The 21137-nt window shown below is 56.0% G+C and overlaps 1 protein-coding gene across 1 annotated transcript in view; it reads right to left on the bottom strand.

Moving 5' to 3' along the window:
• FERMT2 (FERM domain containing kindlin 2) overlaps window positions 1-12772 on the bottom strand; it is a 47828-nt gene extending 35056 nt beyond the window's left edge. Inside the window, exons 1-3 of the mRNA XM_035551124.1 lie at window positions 12700-12772; window positions 12523-12610; window positions 11754-11922 (exon numbers count right to left, since the gene is read on the bottom strand). Of these exons, the coding sequence (XP_035407017.1) occupies window positions 11754-11922; window positions 12523-12579 (226 nt within the window). The 5' untranslated portion in view covers window positions 12580-12610; window positions 12700-12772. The remainder of the gene's footprint in view (window positions 1-11753; window positions 11923-12522; window positions 12611-12699) is intronic.
• Window positions 12773-21137: the final 8365 nt, after the last annotated feature.

Raw genomic sequence — 21137 nt, 5'->3', positions numbered from 1 at the left:
GTTGGGGCTGTGCCCCTGTGGGGACAAAGAATTCCTGCAGAGGAGCCCGGGGCTGCCAGGTGAGCCGGCTGCAGGGGATGCATAAGGCACTGCCTGGCTGCTTCGCCGGGGGAAATACAGAAATGCTTCAAAGCATGCGAAAAAGGGAGAGATTTAAAACTGTGAGTGAAAAAATAACAACAGTAGAAGAGGGGAGAAGAAAAATAATCGCTTTTTGCGGTGGCTTCGGTTGGTTTTCCATGTGCTATCAAAGGACGTGTGCCAATAAGGTGTGCAGGCGCTGGCAAGAAGCCTGCCCTCGCATTGCTCCGATGTCTGAGCATACTTTATGCGCTTTATGGGCTGCTCCGGCGCACGGAGCAGGGCAGAGGTGGCAGGGGATGAAGAATAAGAAGGGTTTTGCAGCCATGAGCACTACCAGGGGTCAGCTCCAGCTAGTGGCAGCTCTCTCGGTCACAATGTTATTTGCTCAGTGTCTGTGCATATCTATATACCTGGAATCTCTGCATTTACCCATATATCTATTTATTTATTTATTTATTTACCCATATATATATATATATATATACACCCATATATATATATTTACCCATATAAATATATATACACCCATATATACATATATTTACTCATATATATATATACCCATATATATATATGGGTAAATGCAGATATTCCAGGTATATAGGCATGCACACTGTGCATATATATATATGTATGGGTAAATATATATATATATATGGGTAAATGCAGAGATTCCAGGTATATAGGCACGCACACTGTGCATATACATACATATATACACATACATACAGATATATTTATCCATGTATACATACATAATGTATATTTATCCATATATACATTATATGTTTATATAGGTGTGTATATATACATACACCATATTCACCCATCTATAATTACATGCACACTCTCTTGGTAAATATATATATATGGGTACAGCTATGTGTATATATATATATGTATACAACCCATATCGTTCCCTATGGGGTGGGACATGACACCGCCGCGTCACTGCTCGCGCTGACCTCTGAACACCCAGATTCCTTCCAACATGCCAAAGCCACTCCTTCTGAGACAATCATGGAAGAAATATGCACGAACTGGGCTGTTGCCATTCATCTCGGGTCAAACAGAAGCGCTGATGGTTTTTGCTGGGTGACAGGGTCACTGTCTCGGGCGCAATCTATTTGTTGGTACAGTTTTGAGTGTTTTGGGGTTTTGGAAGTGTAAATTGGGATTTAAACTGGGATTTTAAATGGAAAAGGATAAAAAAAATCCTTCTGCCCTTTGAGCATGACACTTGAAAAATTATACTTTGAAGCACAGAGAGAGAAATACTCTAAAAAAATCATTATCAGCCTGCTGTAATAAAGCTGCAGACAGGACAATCTGATGCTCTTGGTACTCATGAGATTTAATGGGGGTTTTAATCAGATGCCCTGTATGCATTTGAGGCCAGCTATGAAAAAATCACTGTGCGTCAGCTACTCTGCAGCCACCACTTGCGAAAGGGCTTTTACCTTCAGGTGAAGACAGAGCAGCAAAGCGCTACCTTGAATTCTCCCACGTTTACCCCCCACGGGCAGCCACCACCCCTGCTATGTTATCCTGCCTGTCTTCGGGAGCACAAATATCACCTGAGCACACCCACGGAGGTGTCAAAACCAGCGCAGACCTGTGCTGGAATTTAAATTTAAGGAAAACATTTCTTGCATGAAAAATAGCCTGACTCGTTAAAAAAAAAAAATCATAAGGAAAAAAAATCAGCCGTGCAAGATCCAGACGTCAGAGCACACTGCTCGGTTGCAGATAGCTATGCAAAAGCACTGAAAAAAGGTGCAAAAAAACCCCGCAAAGGACAACAAGCACATGAGGATGCGATGCAGAGCGCAGCCCTTCAATGCATCCTTGCTCCGAGTAATTATTGGCTGTGCTCTGCTAATAAGGGAGTGCTTTGCTCTGATGCTGGAAACGGAAGTGTCCTTTCATCGGGTTTGTAAGTCAGGGCTACAAGGGCAAGCCCACACCTCGACATGGTGTATGCTGACTGATGCACCGACGAGTTGACAAAAAAAATGCAGCTGTCGATCCTCCTGCTGCCCAAAAGCTCAGCACCTCCTGGTGAAGCACCCACGAAATGTTAGGTTTCTCGGTGCTCGGCACTGTTTGGTGGCCCACAAAGAAAAAGGGGCACACGGCATGCTCTCTGCCAAGTGGTTTTGCAAAATCATGGGGCCAAAGCTCTGAGCCCTTGTCCCTGGCACACACCTGAGCCCCCGCCAGCACCCCAAGGCGACCGCGCGCAGCCCCGGCCAGCAGGACGACTGCCGACGAGCGTGAAAGTCGCCTCTGCTCTAAAGTAAACTCTAGGAAGGAAGCTCTTTTCAGCGGTAATAGGATTACTCAACTAGCACTTGGAAATTTAATTCATTAAGATGCCACGGCACTTGCACTGCTAGTGCCCAGATCCCTCCTCCTCCGGCCCCAGCGGCAGCGATCTCCCTCGCTGCTCACCTGCAGCGGCAGCAGCGACACCCTCCTCACCTCTCCAGCATTTGGGGCCATCCCACAAAACGTGTAAAGCACAGGCTGTCGGCCCCACAAGCTCTGAGCCGAGCATATGGCACCTGCCCCCGAGGCAAACACTTCCATTGTGTTTTTACGCATAAATTTATTATGCGTACGGGCATGTAAAATAAAATCCGTTTTATTTCTCAGCGTTTGCTGCGGCAGGAGGTCCGTGGGTTTTTCTCTCCTGCTTTGTGCAGCCATACCCAGCCCAGTCTGAACTTGCTGGCCCGAGTTTAGCAGCAATGCTAACCCCGGGGGAACGCCAGGAGACCCCCCAGGAAAGCTGAGCGCGACCCCCAGCACCCCCAGGTACCCCACACCAGGCGCACGTGCGTCCTGCGGGCTCCCTTAAATCCCCTGCGCCAGCACCAGCAGCAGTTTGGATTGCTCATTTTTCTCAGGGAGGAAATGCAGGAAAGCAAGGGCGGATTTTTATTTTCAAATATTTTTTAACAGGGTCTTCGCATCCTGATTTAGCCCCTCCGTTGCACCCCCCTCGCCAAGCACGCCTCCAGAGGCGGCTTTCGCCGCCTGCTCTCCGCGGCGGATGGAACCACGAGAAATGGAAGCAAACTCGATTAGGGTTTACATGATTCACCCAGCACAAAATAGGAAGCATCGCACGGAAACAGAGCGGCAGCGGAAGGAAGGAAAACCGCGTCGGCGGGGAGACTCCAGCTCCCTGCGGGGACACAAAAGGGACGAGCGCCCGGGGGGGGCGACGATGCCAGCGGTGCGCAATCCTGACTCAGCCCCCGAGGTGCGATTCCTGCCAGAAAAACAGGAATGACACCCGTGCTTGATACCCGAGCCAGAGGACGTTGCACGGGACGCATGCACGGGGCAGATAAAGGCGGGCTGAGCAGGCAGCCTCAATTCCCTGTGCCGTGTTTGAAGGCTCAGCCCCGCTACGATGCTCAGTGCCGGTTATTCGGTGATAACAGCTTTGTCTGCAAAGCGAGCTGTGCAACCGCTGCTGTGCCTGGGGTGCGCGGCAGAGCGATGGAAGAAACCCCACCTTTATTTATTATTATTATTATTTATTTCTGCAGAAGTCATTGTGCCATTATTCATAGTAACTTCTGCAGACATATGTGTAATAACATCTGCAGAAATATTATGCATAATCTGATCAACAGGAATTCAGAAACAAGTGTAATAAATTCTGCAGAAATATTACGGATAATCTAATAAATAGGAAACACTATATGTCTTCTTTATTTCCATGCTGCAGGCTTCTAAAGGGCTCCCAGCCCTCGAGCCCGTGGCTCCCGCTGACCACCTGGAAGGCACAAAAGCCACCAGGTCGCTCGCCCTGGGGTCTGGCTGCTCCCAGCGAAGCTCTGCGTGTGACCGGCGAGGACGGGAAGCTCGGCGAGACGGCGACATCGCTCTTCCCAGGCGATTTTGGAAAGCGCAGACTTTCTAATTGAATTTGGAGCTTCGGCGATTAAGCCTTCCAAAAGCACATATATCTGCAGGGAGGAGGGGGAATAAAAGAAAACAACCAGTGAGACAGCCCAGATAATTGGCTGGTCGGAGATTTAAAATGTAATAATTGGCAAGATGAAGTTCAGGTTGCCGTCTGGCTGTTTCGCAAGCTAAAAGCCATCCAAGGTTGTAAAAAACGAAGGTTTATGCAACTGCTCGTGTGCCTGCAGCCCTCCAAATATTGCTCTGGACCTGCTGCCCACTTACAGCCCTGTTTTCCAAGGACCTGGAGGGCTGCGGGGCGCTGGAGCCAGCTGAATCTGGAGAGAAGTCGCTTTCGGCAGCGCACCGCTCCCAGGCACGGGTTAATATTTGAAGGGCCACGAGGTGCCACCTGCACTCGGACCTGCTGCAAACGCGCCGCAAACGGGGCGAATGCGAGAGAAGCTGAGCGGCACGGTTCTCCGGAACAAAGAAGAAGTTGAAAAAGCTTTCCTCCGGCTTGCCGAGCACTTGCTTCCCCTTTCCCAGCAGTTCTCCCCCATGGAAGCTCCAGCCTGGATAACCCAAACCAGGGTCATGTGCAAGAACCAAGCCTGGCCAAGAAAGCGAAGTTACCGCAACGCGGCTCACGTTCCTCATTTCCCCGTCAAGCAGGAATTTGGGGATCTCGGTGTTTTTCCAAAATGTAGCGAACAAAAAACCCTGAAAGCCAGCGAGAACGCTCAGAGCTGAGTCCCGCCGGCTGAGACCTTTTGGTTTTGCTCCTCTGCCCCTTCTGAGCTATCAGCCACATCTCAGAAGGAGAGCAAGAAACGCTTCTCCTTCCCAGGCGGCAGGAGGGGGCATCTGAGCAGAACGAGACTTTTCCCCCAAAGCACGTCCAGGCTTGGACCTGGGATAAACTCGGTGTGCCAAGAGCTCTGTGAGCGCTGTAAATCTCCTTCCTTTGCCTCGCCTGTAAGAAAAGCCACCACCAAAAAATAAATCCCCCAAAGGCACAGAACACGGGCTTGCAGCGGCTGTGCAATCGGCGATGTTGAAACGGCCGAAGTTTGCAGCGCAAACACTCCCTCTGCTCTTTCCCAACTTGGCAAACACTCTCCACACCCAGGAGTTCATGTCGCTGCCCACACACCTCTTCTCCCCCCCCGTACCCAGAGAACAAGGGTTAAAACCCGCCGCGGTCGCAGGTTATGCCGCGAATCCCCACGTGCATTTCGGCACGCGCCGCGCCGCGGAAAGTTGCTCTTGCAGGGGTGCTGGGTGGCAAGGCGGCATTTCAGAGCACGGGTCTCTGCCCTCGTTGTGCTGGGGCCACAGGCACCAGCCATAATCCTTTCTGCCAGGCACCATCCCCTAAAAACCGGCCCGTTCCCCCACTTCAGCATCATTCCTTGCCCTTCGTCTGGCCCCACCCGAGGCCCTGCTTTGCCAGGGCGCGCGCTTCAAAGACAAGCGCACGTTTAGCGAATTGAGGTTCCTGGTTTGCTTTTTGTCATGTCTCCGAGGGGGACGGATTCAGAAATCCCTGCTGGGGGAACGCACAGAGGCAGTCAGCTTCTGATTGAAACGTTGGACTATTCTGAGCGCAATTTTATTCGCTTTTTTGTATGCAGCTGAGGGAGACCCGGCCAGACGCGAAACGCGAGGCCGCATTGAAAGCCCTGATGGACGAGGGTGGGGAAAAGGAAAGGATGGCCGCAGCAAGAAAAAAAAAAAAACAACAACCCAAACCAAAACAAAAAAACAAAACTAAAAGGGAAGTGCACGGATGTGCCAGTGCTCTCATTCCAGCTCCATCCGACGTCAGCGCTTCGAGCAGCTCCCCTCGCCAGCTTCCCCCCGCGTTACGTCAAAGCGAAACCTGACAAAGTGCGGAGAGGAAGCTGCTGACTTGGGCTGGGTCTGAGCGGCGAACCCAACAATTTCCTGTCTGTGGTCGGACAAACCCTGGCACCGCGGGAACGCCGCCGCCGCTTCCCCCTCCGACCGGGCTCCATATCGCAAGGCCGGGCTCTTCCCAGCCCGAGCGGGGGTCTGGAAGGGGAAAAGCCCCCCCGGCATCACCAGCACGGCGCGAGCCAGCGGGGAGCTGCGGGAATTTTCCGCCGCGGCCCCAGGTGGAGGACGGCTGCTTCTCCACGCGGGCTTCTTGCTTGCTTTTACGCGCCGCTATTTGGACGAAGAACAAACACACGAGAGAGGAAATTACTGCAAAAATAGATTTTTTGTTTTTGGCATCCCAAGAGCCATCGCCACTCGGGGCAGAAACGCTAATCGCCGTGACCGCGGCTCGGAGCTGCGTGCGGCTTTTACCTACCCCCGCCCCGAATTCCTCCGCTCGCTGGCAGCGCAGATGAATATTCCGCTCATGCTAACAAAGAGGACATTATTTGAGCCCCGATCCTGCGATTTTGTTGTGTGCCTACGTAGAAGCTTCCTGGAGTCAGAAGCTGGATGCAAAGCAAGGAGCCTGCCCCACACGGAGCAACGCGCGTGGCCTCTGATTAACGGGCTGCCTTAATGGCCGCTTGCATATCTCACTTACATGCCAGGAAAAATATGTTACCCAAGGGAGGAGGATTCAGCATAGGTCGATAGTGAAGATATCAATCACGCAGAGATATGAAAAAGCAGGGCTAGCAGCTCCAGAGGTCTCCTTGAAGATGCTGCTGGAGCGGGAGCATCCCTGCTGGGTACGGCCTGTTGCTGGAGCTGCTCTGCGCCAGCCTCCCACCACGTCCCCTCCCAGCTGCTGAGAAGCCCGGGATGACATTCCCCAGAAGGTGGCTGGTGCTGGGCACTCGAGGAGCAACCCTTGCCCAGCATGAGCTGCCCTTGGTGGTGACCACCACCACCACCATCACACCACCACCACCACCATCACCTCCTCGCAAGCCTCCCGGCGTGCTGACCAGGACTCACAGCCCTCTGCAAACACCACGCACTTGAAAAGCGAGAGAGGGATGATTTGAGCACTGGTTTTGAAGCAGAACTTCCTCCTCGCCTCAACTGACAGCTGACGGCCAGACGAGCATCCATCCGCAGCCCTTGCGGATGAAGATGCTCAGCTGTCATCCTCGTGGCACGGCTGAGAAACGCCCCGGCCATGCTGCAGGCACCAGGCACGGATGTTTAGATCAGGATTTTTGGAAAGCATGCCTACAATAAAACCCTTTCCTTTACTCTCGTTGGCCTCCAACCGCTCCTCTCACCTCCTTTAGCAGCAGGGTGAACATGCCCACCTATAGCCCTCGCCTATGGCTCCTGGGAGGATTGCAAGGCAAAAGGAGCAAGGCACCTGCAGGACAGCCCCGCAGGCTCACCCTGCCTCATATCCGCAGCAGAACAGCACGGTGCAGGCACTCTGTATTTTTTATTTTTTTTTTTTACACAGCCTTGAGCTCTTTCAGAGGGCCCATTTCAAGGCAAATGATTTCCACAGCAGGTCTCACCAGGGCTCGGCGCATTTGTAAGCGCTGCAAAACCTCAGGCACGGAACTCGGAATCGATGATGCTGCACTTCCTTGGTGTTTTATTCATAGCCCCGTAAGGGTTCCATTAAGGAAGAGTCCTTACGTGGCGAGCGCTAATATTTTCATTCAGTCTTCCTACAGAGCGGGGCTGAAGTCATTGGCGAGGTAATTCGGGCAGAGCCCATTCGATTGGGAACAGAGCCCCTGGGCTCCTGATGAATCCCAGACACATCTGCAGGCTGAAACCAGCGGAAGAAAGAGCTCAGTGTGCTACGCCAGCAACAAAAAAACTCAAAATTTGCATGTGCCAGCTCCCCTGCCAGCCCCCGTGTTCAGGTGGGAGCCGGCCCTCTGTGGCGACGCACCTGGAGAACAGGACAGCAGGGCTGCCAGAGGGGGCAGAGAGCCTGGCACAGACCCCCAGGCCATCACCAGAGACCCGCTTTGCCAAAAAAAACACGGACTTGGAGGCTGCCATCGCTGCTGTCAGGTGCTCTGTCGGGGCAGGGGCTTGCTCTGCCATGGGTCCTGTGCCCGCATCGAGCCGAGGGGTCCCAGGCGGTCCCCTCTGCAGGTCCTCACGGTGCTGTGCAGCTTCATCCCTAGGCTTTGGCATCCGATCAGTGCACATTTAGGTCACCTGTCTTCAGCCGTTCATCTGCCAGACGTTGTTTGTCCCCCTCCTTGTTTCCTTCAGCTCGTCTTTTACTCCCGCAGCACCCACCGAACGCCATCCCCCTTTTGCAGTACGTCCCAGAAAGCTCCTCCCAGGCCCATTCCAAAAAAAAAAAAAAAAAAAAAAGAAGGCAAGTTTTTGGTCGGGTATGTTTAAAACAGCCTCGAGTTGACAACAACAATAACCTCTGCTCACTTCCTTCCTTCCTCCACTCGCAGTGATTTTAAGCCGCGTTTTTTGTTTGTAAGTCAATAGTGGCAGGATTCCTAAAAACCCCTGGGTGAGCACCACGGGTTTCCAGCGCGGAGCCGGCCCTGCGCCCCAGGACGCAGCCTTGCTTGTGATTTTAAGCAAGGAGAAACAGGTTGCTTCGTACTTCAAAATTAACCAAATGTCTTCTGCGAAACTGGAAAAGTCTAGAGTGAAGCCAGCTCTTATAACCTTATTAAGTATAAATACGTAATAACAACAATAATGATGATAATAACGATGATAATAACAATAATAATAACAATAATAATAATAATCTGGCCCAGCTTGAGATGCACTGCACATTACAATGGCATGGACAGGATTAACAGCACGCTCCCTACACCGTAACCGGGATTTTACCCCGTACCTTTATAGGTGACCAATTAAATCCTACTGCTCTTAAAACCTCAGCAGTTTTTGCCTATTTTTCAGAGGTCGATTCTGCGAAACACATGGTACATCTCAATTAACCAAGTGGCTTAATCCGGCAGGGTGATAAATAACAGGGAGCGAGCAGGTCACTGCAATTCACTTGAGTAACCAGATCCCTGTCTGCTGCTTGGGATTTTTCCAATCTGCATTAGGGATAGGTTTTAATTGTAAACTCCCCAAATTGCAGGCTCTGTGCTGGCAAGGACTGAATGCACAGGAGTCACTGATACCCGACGCTTAAAGCCACCACCCTACACTTCTGCCAGCACCCTACAGCAGGGCCAGTCTGCTCACGGTCCCCAGCGATGCCCTAAATTTCAGCAAAACTCCCCCAAATCATCTTGCCCTACCCCACAAGCAGGGCAAGAGGACAGAGCAGGCAAAGCCATGCCCACGGCACCGATCCCCCATCCATCTGCCAGGGGGAATCCCAGAGCTACGGGAAACATCGCTTTTAGGAAGTTTCCCTAAAACTCAAAGGGTGAAAACTATGACCTTTGGAAAACAATTTTTCAATGCTGGGAGCTGCTAAAAAAAATAAAAGGGCAGCAGCAGGGAGCGAGGGATGGGTTGAAAGTGCAGGGAGAGGGGTCTGACATGGGAAAGATGCAGGATGAACGCATCTGGAGGCGAAAGGGTGCAGGAGGGCGAGGGGACAGCATCCATCCTGCTCCCCAGGAACGACCCCGATCAAGCGGCTGGCCTTCAAAGCACAGCAGTACAAATAATGAGGATGGAAGGGAGGTGACCACATGCAGGGAAGGCGAGGAGAGAGGGAAGGGGCAGCCTGAGCGTCCGCGGGCCCCGAGCACCACGACAGCCGAATGCACAGCTCCCGCGCGGGGCCGAGGGCCAGCATTCCTTCCCCATAATACAATGCCTAATTTAACGGGAGGAGAGGAGCCTGGCGAGCTCTTCGCGGGGGGACGCTTTGCGTCAGGAGCTAATTTAAGCCCTCGCTGGGCTTCGTCCCCCTGCACGCGCCGAGCCCCCGCACGCCAGGCGTCCCCTCAGTGCGACGTCAGCCCCGAGTAGCAGAGCCCAGGGGGGCAGCGCTTATCCATCCGGGGGCCGATTTTTACCATTTCTAGAAAGCCATCGACTTTTTTTTTTTGTTTTTTTTTTGTGCTTCCCCCAGTGCTCAGCCCAGCTTCGGCAGATCTTTCTGCAGCTCCGGCATAAAAATAACAAAAATAAATGAGTTTTCTGAGTCAAGGCTGTCTCGAGCTCAAGACCCTTTGATGCAAAGGTTTGCTTCCTTTTCAAACGAGCGTACTTATGTCTGTCTCTTGCTTCCTTTAGCTCCAGATAATTGATAAATTGGAGCCCGAGCATGGTGTAAGATGGTGTTTTTAAAGCCACGCAAACGCTTCGCATGTAAGCAGGACCTGCAGGCGCAGCTGACAGCGCTGCTACTCCCACAGCCACAGGCATGCGCCGGCAACTCGAAATTAATATTTTATTTGAGCAATTACGGTAATCAGCCTGAACAACGCTGCTGGGTAAACACAGGCAAGCCATAAGGAGCCGATACAAAGAGGAGCCGCTACGAGGCTGTCCCTGGACCACGGGTTGGGGACAGCACCAAGTGGCTTTTGGGGACGCCGGGCCGCGAAGGCACCCACGGAGAGCCCACAAAAGCTCGCAGCCGGCTGGCCCCACCGCCTTCAGATGCTGGTTTTCACATGCCCCAGACAAACGGGCTCTTTGTCCAGGTGCGAGCTCAAGGCCACCGGACACCGCGGGGCTCCCGGTCCCCCTTGTTGGCCCCAAAAGCCAGGCAGCCCCAAATCAGCTCAAAGACGCTTTCCTCGCCCAAAGCGGCACCGCGTGTGGAGCAGGGCCAGCCTTTCCAGTGCTGACCGTGCAAACGCGCTGCCCAGCTCCGCTCTGTGCTGGCTTTCCGAATTAAATCTTTTTTGTCAGCCGGAGAAGGCGCACTCGCACAAAACCCACCCATAAATGACGATGTCTCCCGGCCCCACGCAAAGTCCCCTTTGCAGAGCAGCTCAAAGCACCGGCCCCGGGGCGGAACGGTTCGGCTGCTTCTGGCCCGAAGTGGGTGCAGAGCGTGGGTGCTGCCGGGCACCCCTCGGGGCCCCAGGGGGCTAGGTGGTGCTCAGAGGGGTGTCTGGGGAGAGGGGCACCCCGGGGCACTCGGAGGGCTGGGACAGGGTGCTGGGTGCTCAAGCAGAGTCGTGGGGCAGGGTGCTGGGTGCTTAAGCAGAGGCTGGGATGGGGTGCTGGGACGTGGAGCAGGCAGGGTGCGGGGTGCTGGGTGCTCAACCAGACTTCTGGGGCAGGGTGCTGGGTGCTCAAGCAGTATGCTGGGACAGGGTGCTGGGGCAGGATGCTAGGTGTGGGCAGGGTATCGGGTGCTGGACATAGGCAGGGTGCTGGGCACTGGGCATAGACAGAGTGCTGGATATAGGCAGGGTGCTGGGCATTGGATATAGGCTAGGTACTGGGTGCTGGATGTAGGACGGGTGCTGGAAATAGGCTGGGTGCTAGGCATAGGCAGGGTGCTGGGTGCTGGATATAGGCTGGGTATTGGGTGCTGGACACAGGCAGGGTGCTGGGCACTGGGTGCTGAAGCACAGCACTGTGGCAGAGTCCTGGGAGCTGGGGCAGGGTGCTGGGGCGCTGGACGTGGGGTGCTGGACACAAGCAGGGCGCTGGGTGCCGGACACGGGCAGGGTGCTGGGTACGGGCAGGGTGCTGGGTGCTGAAGCACAGCACTGTGGCTGAGTCCCAGGCTCTGGGGCAGGGTGCTGGGTGCTGGGGCAGGGTGCCGGGCGCTGGGGCAGGGTGCTGGCTACAAGCAGCCGTGTGCCGGCGCCCAGCCCTGCCCGAGGCCGGCGGCCGGGGGGGGGTCGGGGGGGACTCACCGAGCTTCTCGACGAGGCGCAGCATGACGCCGCCGATGTGGATCTCGCCGGTGACCCGCAGGGTGACATCGCGGCCCAGGTCGGTGACATGGACGCTCAGCTCCCACGTCCCGTCCGCGTAGCAGCCGTCCGGCATGCGGATCCCGTCCAGCGCCATGGCCCCGGCCTCCTGCGCCGCCAGCCAGCCCCGCTCAGCCCCGGCACGGCTCGGCTCGGCTCGGCTCGGCTGGGAGGGAGCTGGGGGCGCGGGGGAGGCGGGGGGTGGGGGGGGGGGGGCCCGAGCCGCTGCCTGCGGGGCCGCCCGGGAGGAGAAGGGGCGGGCAGGGGGAGAGGGGCGGGAGGAGGAGGAGGAGGAGGAGGAGGAGGAGGAGGAGGGGGATAATAATTAAAGGAAAAACGCGCCCCGCGCTGCCGGGCCCCTTGGCCTTTTATGGAAGCGAAGGACAGAGCGCGGGGGGGCCCCGCTCCAACATCCGGGACTCGGCACGGCTCGGATCGGCTCGGATCGGCACGGCACGGCATGGCTCGGCACGGCTCGGCACGGCTCGGCACGGCACAGCTCAGCACGGCACGGCTCGGCACGGCATGGCACGGCACGGCATGGCACGGCACAGCTCGGCACGGCACGGCATGGCACGGCTGCTCAGCAGGCCCCTCCAAGCACACCCCACCGCCACCCCTACCCCGGGATTTCCCCACTTTTCTAAGCCCCCAGCCCCGCAGCAGAGCCGGCCGGCACCGAACCGCCTCGCCCCGCGCCGAGCCGTACCTTGGCATCGCAGCCTTCGGCCCGCGCCGTGCCCGGTGCCGCGCTGCCTCCCTCCATCCTCAGCGGCTGCGAGCCTCGGGGATGGGAGCTGTGGGTAAAGGAGAGCCCGAACCAGCACGAATGCAGAAAAAAAAGTGATTGTCCGCTTCCTGTGGCTCTCCACCCAATGATACATACGTCCCGCCGTGGCAGCCGGGCTTCCTGAGAAGGTGGCGGCGCGGGAGGAGCGGAGACGCGAGGCCCACGGTGGGCAATATGCGTCCCGCGGTTGGCGCTGGGCAGCCCCATCCCGCTCACCCCAGCCCCTTGCAGCGGCCTCTGCCCTCAATTTCCACGTGTGCCGCTCCCGTGTCCCGCGCCACGAACGGCAGCCGGGGCTTTGTCGTGGTGGTGGGCACGAAAAAAGCGTGGTGGGGATGGTGGGGGCTCCCCAGCTTCCCCCTTTTGCTGTTTTCGTGGAGGTATTTATCAAGGGTTGCTCCTCTGCTTTCCTATAAGCCTTAATAAAGGCTTTCCTGAGCCAGGTTTCGCACACAAAGAGCATGGAGGATTTAGGCTAACGTGGCCGATGCTGCTGGAGGGGACTTGGGTAACAGTGGCCTCCCCCCAAAATCCTCCCAGGGCCTTGGTCCCTGCCAGTGTAACCCCATTTCTTCCCCCTGAGCCTGGAAGCTGAGCACACTCTGCGTGGGGACGGCCTGGGAAGGCAGGGCAAAGCCATCCCGTAACAGCCCGGCTCGTATCTCGGCGTTACTCCTCTGTCAAACAATAGGGCAATAAATAGAAAGGGTTACTCTCCGCTCCGGCGTTTTGGCCGAGCTCCCCAGCTGATGCAATGCAACACGGCCCCGGTGAAGCCGCATTGTTTCAGTCCAGCTGACTGCACTGGTTCCTCCTGCCCCCAAAAACCCTTCCCGGAGTTTATTTCCCCAGCCTCGGTGGCAGGGGGACGCCGTCCCCGGGGCTCCCCTTCCCACCCGCAGCGGGGGTGTGCGCGGAGGCGGGCGGCCTCGTCGCCAATGCTTGGCCGAGCCGCGAAGCAAGGTCAAAAATGCACCCGCGAGGCTCTTGCGTCAGAGGCAGCCAAGCATCCCGGGGCTCTTCCCACTGTTTGCAGGAGCTGTGTGCTCCCTACGAGCAGCAGCAATAGCCAAATAAGGTGCCGCAGCGCACGGCCGCCCTGCCGGGGCAGGGATGATGCCCACCAGACCTGCCCGCGCACGGCTCCCAGCCCGCTGCCCCTTCTGCCTCCGCTCCCCGAAAGCGGGATGCTGTTCCCGTGAAATGACTCAACAGCAGGGCAGCTCTGAGATACCGGCGGTGGAGCCGAGCTGTTCCTTCCCTGCCTTTATTAGGCTCCTTTTTGCTCTGTTTTTGTTTGCCTTTTCTTTTTTTTTTTTACTGATTATTTTAATTTTTAACTATGCGTGATTGTCGAAGCCAGCTCGCTTTAATACCTTGCTGCTTCGGGGCTGTGTGTGAGCCGGTCAGACTGGCTTTCTCCAGGGTGACTGAAATGTGCCCTGTGTATTTGGGTGCCTTGGCTGGGTGTAGGGAGCAGGAAAAGCAGCAGGATCCAGGCACGGGAGCAGAGAAATTCCCCGAAGCCAAGTGTGAAGACAAACCCATTTCCTCCCGCGGTGCAGCGCGGCCAGGCACAAGACACTTGGCCCCATCACCCCAAAAGCTTGCCCAGGTCCTCATACTCCCCATCCCCAGCCTCTTCCTGAACGAGGGACAAAGTTTAAAAAGAAAACCCCAGAAAGGAGAAATGCAGAAGCCTGATTTTCCCTGGTGCTTTTTGCGGCTCCAGCACCTCCCTGGCTCTGTGCCCCCATTGGTGCCGCTCCATGCTGCACTGTGCTCGTGAGCCCACTGTGCCCTTCCTCAGCACCTTCTTTTAGAGCTGTGGGCTTGGAGCAAGGCTTGGAAGGATGTGCTACAAGAAATAAAATCCCAGGCAAGAGCAAGCCATGGGCCCACAGGCAGGCAGGGCTGAGCAGCAAATATCTCTCTCTCCTCGTGCCGTTGTTTCTCTGCTGGCAAGAGCTGTCCGAACCATCTGTGCGGTTTTCCCCGCGTGTCTCCATCTCCTCCCGGCTCCCAGCGCCCTCAGGACACGGCCAAGGTTCGCTTTTCACAAATGACCATTTCCTAGCAGAGGGAAGGTCACGCTCCTGGCAGAGGAAATGTGCTGGTAACTCCGCTTCCTTGTTTATTCCCGGCCACATTCATTCTTCCCTGACTCTGACATTTCAGAAATGTCCATGTGACTTTTTCCTTTTTCTGAAAAAATATATGCAGAGCAATGGAGTTGTGTCACAGCTTCGCCTCACAGGAACAGAGCAGAGGTGCAACCACCTGCTGCACGCACCAGGTTATTCAGCATCCCTGTAATAAAAGGGTGGACAAGTTTTGAGTTTAAAAGAGTGGAAGAAGCACTTGAGAATGGAGGTTCAGTCTTTCCAGACCGTAATAATTCTCTCTGGTGACCTTGCAAAGACTATTGAGCATCCCCATGGCTTGCTACCAGCAGTACAACAGTATTTCCTTACATCCCTGAGGGCACAACTCCACTGGTGCAATCCCGCTGCTTTGCTCACGCAGCCTTCTGCCAGGCTCATCGTCTCAGCCCCAAATTGTTTGGTCCCGAATGAAAGAAGTCAGAAAAATCCCCAGGTGTTCGTCTCCTCCTTGGTGAAGGAGGATGTGGTGCCCAGGGCCGAACACACGAGGCAGCATCGCATCTCTTCCCAGGGCGCGAGGGCCAGGAGGGATGGGCAGGTCTGCAGGCTCAGGTCCTCGGATGTCTTCAGCATGGGCCAATTCTTCTTCCAAGGGGAATACAGCCAGGGATTTTGGGGAAAGGATCCTGGTGCCACGGTGGGCATCCCTACAGACAGCAAGAGCTGCCCTCCTGGTGGCCAAGGACACATGGGACGAAGCTGGGGAGCAAGAGCTGAGACTGCCACAGCCATCCGGCGCGGTCCTTCGTGCCCAAAGGTTACAAAACATCCCCCTGAGGCTGGAATAAATCCTGGCTTGCAAGAGATAGCTACTCTCCGATAAGAGACGCCGAGCCAGAGCGAGCCACCTCCTCCCTTGTTAAGCTGAGCCAAGGGTTCATCACCCTGCAGCTACCAAACTGCAGCTCCTCTCCATGCTGCGTGTGCCTAGCATCACGCCGTGCCCCCGAGCCCATTACACGCACACCACAGGACCAAAAACCCACTGCAGGGCTCTTCATCCACTCAATCTTCTCTTTCTTTCCAGGAACTGGAGACACCCAAGCTGCTGAAGCCCCAGGCTGGGAGGTTTTTCTTCCCAGCCTCATCCTCCACAATCAGCTGCGCACAACAAACAACCCCCCGGGCTCTCCTTCCCCGACCCGTGTCAGGCTTTAGTTTCCTGTTGACATTAATCCCTCTGCCGCCGTTTATCTTCTGGGCTTTTTCTATCACACGGCCGTGTCCTTCCGATGTTCCAGCTGCCAGGAGCGGCCCCCACGGCGTGAGGTTCCCAGAAAGGAGGCAACGTGCCCCAAATCAGGGTCCTCGGACGCCGGGTGTCCCTGAAAGGTCCCGGAGCACCCGCTGGATATCTGCCTTAGCCAGAGGGAGCTGTTGGCTTGGATCCACGTGGTGGAGAATTTGGGTATATCCTGGTAAATTCTCCCCAAAGCTAATTCATCCCAGGGCTGAAAAATGTCCCCCAGCTCCTCAGTCACGCAACCGCTATGCCCAGGACCCCGCTCTCATCACGGATGTTCCTCTGCCTTGCCCGTGGTCAGAGCCCAGCCTGCACCTCTTTATTAGGGGCTCCTATACCAGGTGGGCCACTGGACGAACGGCCTCCCGCCTGGCCATTGCCAAATTTTGCAACTTTTCCAGCAAATGTACTTTTCCCTGCCCATTTGCACCAAATTTCAGCCGGTGTTATCCTCCGGATGCTTTGCAAGGTGCTGTAACTTTGCAGGTGGTTGGTGTAAATCATTTCGTTAGAAACTTTTGGTGGAAGATCCTGTGTTTTGATGAGGAAGACCCCGAAATCAATCAGTTTGTAGAGATTTTGGCTAAAAGTGACTTCACGGGGTGCTTTACTGCCGTACTGATTTGCACTTGCCCAAGAAAAGGGGTGACTCCAGCCCAAATGTCCAAATATCTCTCCCCCCCTCCTCTCCCATAATATATAACACATTAAACCATTTTCTATTGTCCATCAGATTTTTGGAGCCTTTGTCACTCCCGTTCTGGCTTTTCTCCACCTCCAGAAGGCCTCCTATTCATTGGGCTTTACGAGTACAAAGTACGGGCTGGGAGGCTGAATTTATCTGGGGGAGCTGAGGCTCCGAGCAAACCCAAATGTCACGCAAGGCTCCCTCAGCAGCCCCGGAGCTGCCGACTCTGGGGTGCCAGAAGAAACACCCAGCATCTGGTGCTCGCTGCTGGTCAAGAACAAATGAAAATCCCGAATAATTCATCCGATGGCTCCCACACCATCATCTACAGAGCTGCCCAGAGAGCGGAAAGCTTGGAGTGGAAAGCGCCTGCTTGGACGTGATTTACTGGGACGCAGCGGGGGAAAAAAATAAAATCCCCGAATCACACCACCGATTATTCCCAGCTTCTTTTCGGGGCCTTTCAGGGCAGCTGCTGTGACGGGAAGCGGGGCTGCGGGAAAAGCCACCCCACACCCTGCCCGGTATGTGCAAGCTGCAGCCCCGCAGCCGGCGGCACCGTGCGCGCCCTGCCCCGGCGCTTCCCCTTATCTCTGCGGCCCCGGCTCTCCACTCCCCAACGGTCTGGGGAGGCTGGCTCCCTGCCCGTGGGTTTTCCCTCCGTGGGTGCAGGGAGCAGCGAGGCCAAGCCCTGTCCTGTTATTCTGTGTTTGGGGATCCACAGCCGGGGCATCCCTGAGATGTGCCCGACCGTTCCCACCTGGACGGATGCGCTCTGGAGCGGGTGGGAATCGATGGGAGCTGGGGACAAAGCCCAGCAAGAGCAGCCCCATCTCCTGCCCCATCTCCTGCCCCATTCTGGGCTTTCACCACATTGTTTTTTCTTCGCTCGAATCCCCCCAACCCCGTGCAAATTTTGCAATGAGCTTCCCAGGGCACAGTTTGACCCCGTGGCATTGCAAAAATCCCCAAATCGTGAACTAGGGCAGCAAATCCAGCCCTGGGAAGTGGCTGTCTGGTGGTGCTCCAGAGATACAAGGATGGGGATTCACGGGGATGATTTTCCCATTGCAGAAACTGCAGCCTGGGCCACCCACCTCCTCTGTCCAGTACCGGGATGCTCGGTGCTGGCTGCAGCTCCAGCCTGCCTTGTGCCAGTGTCCCGGTCCCCACCCTGCAGCCCCAGAAGGATGCTCTGGAGATGGGTTTATGCTTCCTCTCCCATCACCCGGGGGAACAACGGCAGCCTGGGGTGGGCGGGTAGGGAAACCCAGACCCCCTGCCGATGCTGAGAGCAAACATCCATCACCCGAGCCCCAAATCATTCAAAGCCTGAGGAATTAAGGACTCGGAGCCAGCCGTGCCGCAGCGGCGCAGGGAGCAGGGAGTTCCCCAGCGCTGCAAAGCCCCAAAGGCCAAACAAGCAGAGCAGCAGGCCCATAAATCCCACCCGTCCTATAAATCACACCCTCCCCATAAATCCCACCCCTGGCCGGGAAGCTCTGCAAAGCTGGCTGCGAAGGCTGGCGGAGGAAGGAGGGCGCCGAGGACGGATCCGACGGGGTTTGGCCGCCCTTGCTCCCGCGCTGCTGGAGAACAAAAAGCTCCCGACCGAGTGCTTTTATCAGCACGCACGTCACGGAGCTGCGAAATCGGGGCTGATAACAGGCGCGTGAGCAAAGACACAGGCGCCGTGCGGGCACCAGGGCGTTTGTGCCGCAGAGAGGTCGGCTGACGGAGCCATCGTGCGGCTTCGCCCTGCAGGAATCACCCAAATTTGCCCCCAAACCCACGCTCGGGGTGCAGGGGGAGCAAGCCACCATCGTCCCGTGCGACTGCTTCACTTGGGCACCCCCAGCGTCCCCCAAGCTGCCCTCCTGCCTGGTTTTTAACCAAGCACATCCTGGTGGGTTTGGGGTGGTTGGGAAGAGCCTCCCCGGGCACGGGGTGCCGAAATTCCCTGGGCAAATCTGGGCACAAACACCGCAGGCAAGGAAGCCACAGGGATTTCTCCCATTTTACAGAAAGGAAAACTGAGGCTGGAGGCATCCAGGGCTGGGAGGATTTGGAATAACAGAAATAACAGTAGAAAATAACACAGGTGCTAGATTGGGATAACAGTAACCCCAAACTGCTTCCTTTTGCAGGGAATCAAACAGAAAACCAACACACCTTTTAAAGAGGATTATTGTGGGGACCTTTCACTTGCCTCCTGGCCACCCCAGGTGCCCGGTGTGGCCGCAGCGAGCTCCAGGGCTGGATGATGCCGAGGCAGCTGGATGGCTTTGTGCTTGCTGGCTTCGGTCCTCGCCGGAAAGGTCAGCAGCGATCGGGGCGGTAATGCAGTTAGCGCTGGAAAAATAGAGACAGAGCAGATCGGGGCGGTTTAATAAGGTGGGCGTTATTGAATCAGCCGGGTGGGATGAACTTCACCTCCAGGCAGCGCATCTGAAGCGCCGGCAGCTCTGCAGGGAGCAGCGGGGGGCGCTCAGCGGGACCGGGCATGGGGGGGAGTTGCAGGGAACCCACCAAAACACCCCAAAACTTGACCCACCAAAAAAACCCCAAAACTTGAAATTACAGTGGTCTGTGAGCTCCTAGAAGGTGCACAGCGGTGCATAGACGTGGGGAGAGGAAGTCCAGGGGCAAACCCCATTTCCTTCCCCTAGGGCGCCGTGGAGGGACTGTGTTTCCATGAGGTTTCTGGCACAACCCCACAGCTCTGTGAATCTGGGACACGGGGGGACCTGTGCTGCTGGCTCGTCGGTGGTCGTGCTGAGACACGAGGGGGACCAAAGGTGAGAGGAATTCAGGCTGTTTGGCCCAGAGAAAGAGAGCCTCGATAATATCTTCAGGCAGATAACAGAGGGTTTACCTAAAGAAGGAGGGAGGAAATGCTCGGTTCTCTTTTCCACAATGGAGAGGCAAAAAGAGAGGGGAAAGCGCCCAGAGAAAGATTCAGGTGAGCTCCTAGGGGAGTCTATTTTGTGTATAGGGGGCTGAAGGACTGAAGGGGGTGGGGGGCATCACCATCATCAGAGGTTTTTAAAGCTAAGCCAGAAACCAGGTGTTTAGCCTGGCCCAGGCAGCAGCTCTGTGCTGATGGGACTCTCCCACCCCAGCCCCTTTTCAGACCAGTAAACCCTCCCGGTGGCTCCCTGCTGAAATAGGAGGATGCTGGGGCCGCCGTCCAAGCTCCCGAAAGAGCAACAGCTTTGTCCTCTCCAAAGACAAGCTCAAAACCATGCCCCTCACAGGTAAACCTCCGTGCTGAATCCAGCGCTGAGGAGGCAGCACAAACCCTTGTGACCTCAGGATGGAGAGCACGGCGCTGCTAAAAAAACCACCCCCGGGGCCAGCCAAGACACCAGAGACGCAGCCTGGAAGGCAGCAGAGCTACAGCAAACGCTCGGGGGCCCAGAGACTTCATCGTGCCGTGGGGAGCTGCTCTGGGAGCGCTCCCGAGGTGTGGCAGGGCGATGCCGATGGGATGGGCGGTGAGGGCAGGCGGGTGGCCGTGTCACGCATCTGCTGCTCCCTGGGGAACGGAGAGGCCGAGGGGAGATGGCGCCGCATGCGCTGCAGCCCGGTGAGACCTACCTGCAGCTCTCGCACAGCAGGCGGAGGTCTCGGTGCAGAGTCAAGCGTGGTCACTGCGGGAAAGGGCAGAAACCAGCTGGGTCCTGGAAAAAGGAAAAAAAAAAAAAAAAAGCCACCAGAAAATCAGGTCAGGCTCTGAAGGTGGCTCAGCAGGCTGCGGGGAAGCTGTCGGGAAGGAGAACAGCACAATGCCGTTGGGTGAGAGGTGTCCCCAGCAGAGAAGTGGCTGGGGTTGGGGTTCCCCTGTGATGGATGTCATGGTTTCAAGTAGGACTGCGGCACAGAGGTGCCCCAAAACAGCCCAGGAAAGCACTTATCCCTTCTCTGGCTCCCCAGGGCTCTCCACACCAAGCACCAGCTGCTGTTGGGAAACCCCACCTGCACTCAAGAGCCCAAATCCCAGCTCAGCTGCTCCATCCCCATCCCCACCACTGGTGGCTGCTCGGGCAGGGATGGGCAGGTCCCAAACCCGGCCCCACAGCCTGGGCAGGGGATGAGCAAAAGCAGTGGCGCTGCCCCACGCCCCGATGGAAGTGCTGCAGCAGCGTGCCGGGATGTGCAGAGGCAACAAGATATTCCCAGGACCTCACTTGTTTTCCCATCTACACAGAAACACGGAAATGGAGAGGAGGAGAGACCTATTTTGGCCGTCTGCTGTGCTTTTCCTCCCTGAGGGGTTTTAACCGAGGTCCTGTGAAGCCAATGCTGTTTATCCCGGGCTTGCAGCCTCTAGCCCTTTATTCTGCTCATTTTTAAATAACACAAGCGTTGGGCTCCATCAGCTCCTCTGGGAGATTTTATTTTTTTTTTTCCTTAAAGGCTGAGTCCAGGAGATCTG

Source organism: Cygnus atratus, chromosome 5 (genome assembly GCF_013377495.2).
Source record: "Cygnus atratus isolate AKBS03 ecotype Queensland, Australia chromosome 5, CAtr_DNAZoo_HiC_assembly, whole genome shotgun sequence".
Classification (NCBI taxonomy): domain Eukaryota; kingdom Metazoa; phylum Chordata; class Aves; order Anseriformes; family Anatidae; genus Cygnus; species Cygnus atratus.
The sequence above is the reverse complement of the archived record's forward strand: the minus strand, read 5'-3'. Positions and strand labels throughout refer to the sequence as shown.